Source organism: Phaseolus vulgaris, chromosome 3, assembly GCF_051622355.1.
Source record: "Phaseolus vulgaris cultivar YP4 chromosome 3, ASM5162235v1, whole genome shotgun sequence".
NCBI classification, from domain to species: Eukaryota; Viridiplantae; Streptophyta; class Magnoliopsida; order Fabales; family Fabaceae; genus Phaseolus; species Phaseolus vulgaris.
Window position 1 is genome coordinate 43,693,164 of NC_143500.1, and position 6,107 is coordinate 43,699,270.

Genomic DNA, 6,107 nt, shown 5'->3' on the forward strand with positions numbered 1-6,107 from the left:
TCGAATTTTACATTGTGTACTTCATTACTTTGAAAAAAAAAGATGTTGATACATGTTCAAAATTTCAGTTTTCTCCTGTATAATTATCTAACAATATTACTTCCAGTTATGGAAATATGTTTCTTCTTGTCAGTGGAGTCTTGATTCAAGAACACCAATGGATAGTTTTGACAAATTTGCTTAATGGCTTAACTTTTCTTCTTCTTCTTAACATCAGTATATAGACTAAGTAGTCAAGAGTAAAAAAATCATTAAAATTTTTTAGAGCCGAATTATAAAATTTTAATTGTGTCCTTTTTTGAATAACTTTTTAGCTACTTAAAAGAGGTTTAAAAGATCCTAAAAAGAAGTCATTTAAGGTCATAAACATCTACGAATAATAGTAAGCATAACATCTTTTAATTAATTCTCTCGTTTTAGTTGTATAAATATTACTTTCTTACAAATATTATACGCATGGTAATAATTTTTCACTAACCCAGGTCCAACTGTATAATCAAGTAACAGGTATAAAACTATGGCCACAAATTAGGTTCAGAAATTCATCAACCTTAACATCCTAAGGCAAATAAAAGAAAAAGAAAATGAAGATGTAGAGAGAGATAGAGGGATGAATTTGCTCAACTTCATAACCTTAGCGAATCTCCAAGCTTGATCCTTTCCTTCTTTCTACTCTCTCACCTGAAAACTCCCTCTGCCTAGCTTTCTATTTTCTTCTTTCCTGCAGCCAATGAGCAGAAGCTCTCTCTTACACTTCTTATTAACATGATATTGATATGAAGTTACATAATTATAGTAATATGTATACTAGTTATTTTATAACTTTTTACGTAATTCTTCATACTCTCTTTTGGAGGCTGAATATGTATGTTTTTATTCCAAAACCAGGGATGTTAAATAAATGGTAATTAGTAGTTTATTAGCTACATATTACAGTGACTTTTAAGAAAAAAGACTGTAAATTTTTTCATACTTATATTATAACTACAAATTTCTATCAATGTTTCTAATCAATGTAGCTTGAATAAACATGAAATCCTGCCCTTTGCTCCGTGCAAACCAAAGAATTAAGAGCAAAGTCATTGTAGTTTATAATTGCAGGAAATTGAGGGACTTTACCAGTAAATAGTTAAAATCCTCCAAATCTTACTGTAATTCAAACAAAAAATCAATTACAGAAAAAAAAAGTTGCATCGACTAGGAGATAATGGTCTACTTGCACTCCAACAGCCAAACATAGCAAAGCCAATCCTTTTAAGATGACAATAGAAAGTACAGATTAAACTCAATCTCTCAAACAATTGATGAAGAATGAGATAGAAGTTCTTTGAGAAATATGAAAATTCTTTGAATTCTATCAAGATTTCAAAGTGGCCAATTTTCCAACTATCCCATTTATAGAGTTGGACCCAACTTCACATAATCCAACTTATTTAAATTTAGTTGGATTTTATTTATGATTAAGTCAAATTTGACCTGAACCAATTCAAACTAACTCATTATATAGGTTGTGATGAGTTTAAGTATAAGTGACTACATTCAAGTTGCATTGGACATAGCTAAAAAATGCATAAACTCAACCTGCTAGTAAGAGGTTTGTTAAAATTCTGGCTAATTCAACCCGCAAACACCTCGGCCAATCTTTGAACTAGGGTACAAAGACTTAATGCTGCTGCTAGCATAGCTAAGGCTTTGACTTATTTTGACTTATACGCATGGGGAGATTCTGGAAGTAGAATAGCTGATGATAAATTAAATCAAGTATATGGATTTATCATCCATGCATAAGTAAGCTAATATGGTCTGATGCTGATTGGAAATCAAGCTGAAATGCAACATGATAAACATCTAAAAAACAAGAGATGTAGTCTAAGCAAGAGTGAAGTTTAAGTGATGGCATGACAATTTCAATGAAACAAGAAGGAGATATATCAAAGGAGAGAGTTTAGTTATACATGTGACAAACGATAGGATCGTCTATTTAAAGGAAGACTATACAACACCACACAAGATTGTTTCTTTTTTCAATTTTTAAACATAGTTTTGTCATTTTAAATTGAAATCAAAGTTGCACAAACTACTACTTCTTGTAAGTAAGCTACTGCATTCTGTTGACGTGAGGAAGTGATGATGCATTTTTAATAAATAGATCTAAAAAAACATGAGATAGTTTTGGTTGTGTCTGTGTCTTCTGTTCTCATGTTTTACCTTACAAATTTTCTGTCTTTTTTCCTGTATATTATGATTGCTTGAGAGAACAGGTATTCAGCCCCAGTTTTGTTCAGGAATAACATCTGCTTGAGTACAGAACCCATGTTATTGACTTGCTGGTTACCAAGGGCACCAACACCATTTTATTTGCATTTCACACCTACTTTGGAAAGACACCATCATAGGTTTAATTAGTTGCCATGCGTGCGAAAATACAAGACCCTACCATTTACTTTTTTGTCTTTTCAAGATATCTCTAGTTATCATCACCTCCAAACATGTGAAAGTTGAATCAATTTCTCAGCCCGTAGCTATTATGATTTATAGGAATTAACATTCATCATTTCAATTTAAATGCGACCCAAATGCTTCTATGATGTAACAAAACACGCCTATAATATTATATAAGACCCTACATAGATTTACACTTTAATTTCTGAGGTTACAACTTAGCCTTCAAGCCTAAAAACCTTACTGCACTAACCACTATTTCAAGATTCCACAAAGGTTTAGAACTCACTGCTCCATTCAAACTCTTAATCTTAGGTAGCATTCATGTATGAAAAAAAAATCTCCTTTTTACTTTTTTTTTTCTTTGCAGCTATCATGCCAAGATTGGCGTGGATTGGTCATTATTATCTGCAATGATTCTGTACTCCAAAAAAGAAGACACACCCTACAAATAGACAACTTTAGAGTTTAAACTTATCAATTTTTATGGTATATAAAGAAGTCAACATCTTAATCATTTGGTTATTTTTTTTCATTCTTTTCTGTTTTTCTCCTTATAGACATCTGGTGTTTTGTTACCGTACAAGTCAAAATGAAATATTTGCTTAAAACTGTCAATTCTCTATGCCAATATTGGAACGACAAAAACTTGCAAACATAATTTTATTTTAATAATTCATAATAATAATAATAATAAAAAGAAGAATAATGGAGCAAATGTAAAAATAGTTTTGAGATGATAAAACGTAAATGATTGTAATATTAGACAAGTTTAACAATCTTAAAAATAGAGTTGAGGGGTAAGTGGAACTAATTATTAGCATAACTTATTAATAATATTGGCATGCCAAAAATAAAAGTAAGAGACAGTGGGGAAGAAAGAAAATGAAAAAGTTATTTTACTGTGTTTGAATGACTGTTGTCTAAAAAGAGAGAAAAAAAAAGAGCTTCCTGAATTCATTTCCAAAGAGACATACAAAATTAACATGATAGATTTAATACAGGGACTTTAGTATTTAAACGTGAGAAACTGTATTTATATAATTTTTCAGAATAAAAATTAAGATCACAGGGGAAGAATTATAAAAAGAAATAATATGATGAGAAGATATATATATTAAAAAACCTATATAAATAGTAGTATAATTATGTGTTTATATAGATATAGAGGTCTATATATATACTCCATTAATTTATACCTTTGTTTTGGATCTCTGCTGTAAAAGTAAAGTTAAACAAATTTTTCCATGTCCACCAACAAATTTCCATGCTTGTTGACTTTTATCAAAAGCTAATAACACTCTCCCACCTATCATCTCTTCCTTCTTTTTCTTTTTCTTTTTAAGCCCTCTATATCTCCTTCCATCTTAACTAGAAAAAAGGAAATTAGTTTCCTTACTACAAAATCCACCTTAACAATTCAACCATATGCATAACATACCTTTTCTAATGCTTCTCTTCTCACAACACTGACTCCACTACACTGGAATGAATCTTCCACAAAGTACTACTGCATAATGCCCCCTTGACTTCCAACATGGAAAAACGAATCAGGAATATCAGTTTTCAGAATATTCTTCTGCTAAAGTCTACCACAGTCAACCTTCTAGCTAGCAAGAGTTTGAATAATTTACATGAACTGTTGGACACAAGCATCATTGTTGTCATTGTACATTGAAAAAAAGAATACTCATCTGCCAAGATGCGCAACATTCAGATTGAAACGAAGCAAAATGGTGGTGTGAAGTACTCAGATGAGTCATATCCTCAATCTCCTTTCTCAGCATACCAAGCTCCTAATGACGGCAACACTACCAACGAGAAAGAAACAACAACGCCATCGTCTCTCAGCAGAATCAGTCCACTTATTTTGCTGGTCATAATTGTTCTAGCAGTTATCTTCTTCGTGTATGGACTTGTCCATTTGGTTCTATGGTTTTTCATGAAAACACCAACCTCTTCATCAATCTACAACTCCAACAGGTTCCACGAATCCACGCGCTCACGTGTTCTTCAGAGGCAGCTTCAACAACTCTTCCGCTTGCACGACTCAGGTCTAGACCAAGCCCTCATAGACTCTCTACCCGTTTTCCGTTACCAAGATTTAATGGGTTCAAAGGAACCGTTTGATTGTGCCGTGTGTTTATGCGAGTTCTCCGAGGACGACAAGCTGAGGTTGCTTCCTATGTGCACACACGCGTTTCACATGAACTGTCTTGACACGTGGCTTCTCTCGAATTCCACGTGTCCTCTTTGCAGGGCGTCTCTCTCCAACTACGTGGAGAATCAGAATCAGAATCAGAATCCAATGCTGTTTAATGTTGGCATTGGCAATTCAAATTGTTTGGTTCTGCCAAGTGGGTTCAGTGGTGAGGAAGAGAAGGGGTTTTCAGAGAGTGAAAGATCAGTTGGGAAAAGGGTGTTTTCCGTGAGGCTTGGAAAATTCAGAAACAATGGGTTGGAGTTAGAGAGTGGAGATAGTTGTAGTTTGAATGAGAGGAGATGCTACTCCATGGGTTCATATCGGTATGTGGTTCGTGATTCGAATCTGCAAGTGGTGTTGTCTGAATCTGGTGATGTTTCAGAAAATGAGAATGTGAAGGGAAAGAGGATAAGCGACTCAACCAAAGGTGAGAGCTTCTCTGTTTCCAAGATATGGCTTTGGTCCAAGAACTCCACATTTCATGCTTCTAATGCAGCAGCTTTCCCCTAAGAGCTAAGAAGGTTTGAACATGTATGAGGAAGAATTGCATGCTTTTATTTACGTTTTATATTATACCATTAATAAACACCGATTGAAACATGCTAATTAAATGATATTTGGCAGTGCTTCTTCCTCTCTTCTACTTTCTCTCTCTCTACTTATCCATGGAATTGCATCCATCTAGATTGAAAACAAGGGTGTTAGGAGGATTTGTATCCTGGATTATCCGTATGAGAAACTTATAACAAACTCTTGACAAAAGTTGTCCAGTAACATTGTGCCAACAAAAAAAATGTTCCATGTACGACATTATTATAAGAAATTGTAATTTTAATTATGTTTTAAAAAAATTATGGTGATAAATGAAGTTTGTCGTAATCTCAAAATGAAGTTTGTCAGAATTTGGGTGGGCTTACAGTGATCTTCATTCAAGTTCTAGTGATTCAGTATTTAAGAAACGAGGGAAGTATATAGTGAATATAGTGCTAAAATACTTTGATGCTCAAGTCAATAAATAAATTTTGTGTATATAGTGAATATAGTGCTAAAATTCGAGTATAATGAGACATATTATAGTATCTTTTCATAAAATCTAAATATCATGTATATGGATCTTGGAGGGAGTATTATTTAATATAATCGAAGCATTTATGTTATATAATAAGTGATATTGAGTAAGTAGATTAGAGTATTCATGCAATAGAATCAGGAACCTTGGGCAAGTAAATCAGACCATTCAAAGATATCAAAATATTGTGTATTAAATTCATGTTAATTGTGCTTTAATAAGATTGATTCTCATAATATATTGATCTAACTTAATATTATTACACTAACATAATTATGTGGGAGTTTATAATAATAATCCCAAAAATCATGGTTAATTTTGCTTTGTCATGGGCTTTCTCACGATTTAAGCCAAAATGGAATACATTCGAATTGGGCTTTGATCAGTACATGT

The 6,107-nt window shown here is 32.9% G+C and overlaps 1 protein-coding gene across 1 annotated transcript; it reads left to right on the forward strand.

Annotated features, from left to right (window-relative positions):
• Positions 1 to 3,817: 3,817 nt before the first annotated feature.
• LOC137807847 (RING-H2 finger protein ATL46) lies at positions 3,818 to 5,282 on the forward strand. Its single transcript, XM_068608671.2, has one exon. It carries the CDS (start codon positions 4,145 to 4,147, stop codon positions 5,153 to 5,155), a length of 1,011 nt encoding a protein of 336 aa, XP_068464772.2. The 5' UTR covers positions 3,818 to 4,144; the 3' UTR covers positions 5,156 to 5,282.
• Positions 5,283 to 6,107: the final 825 nt, after the last annotated feature.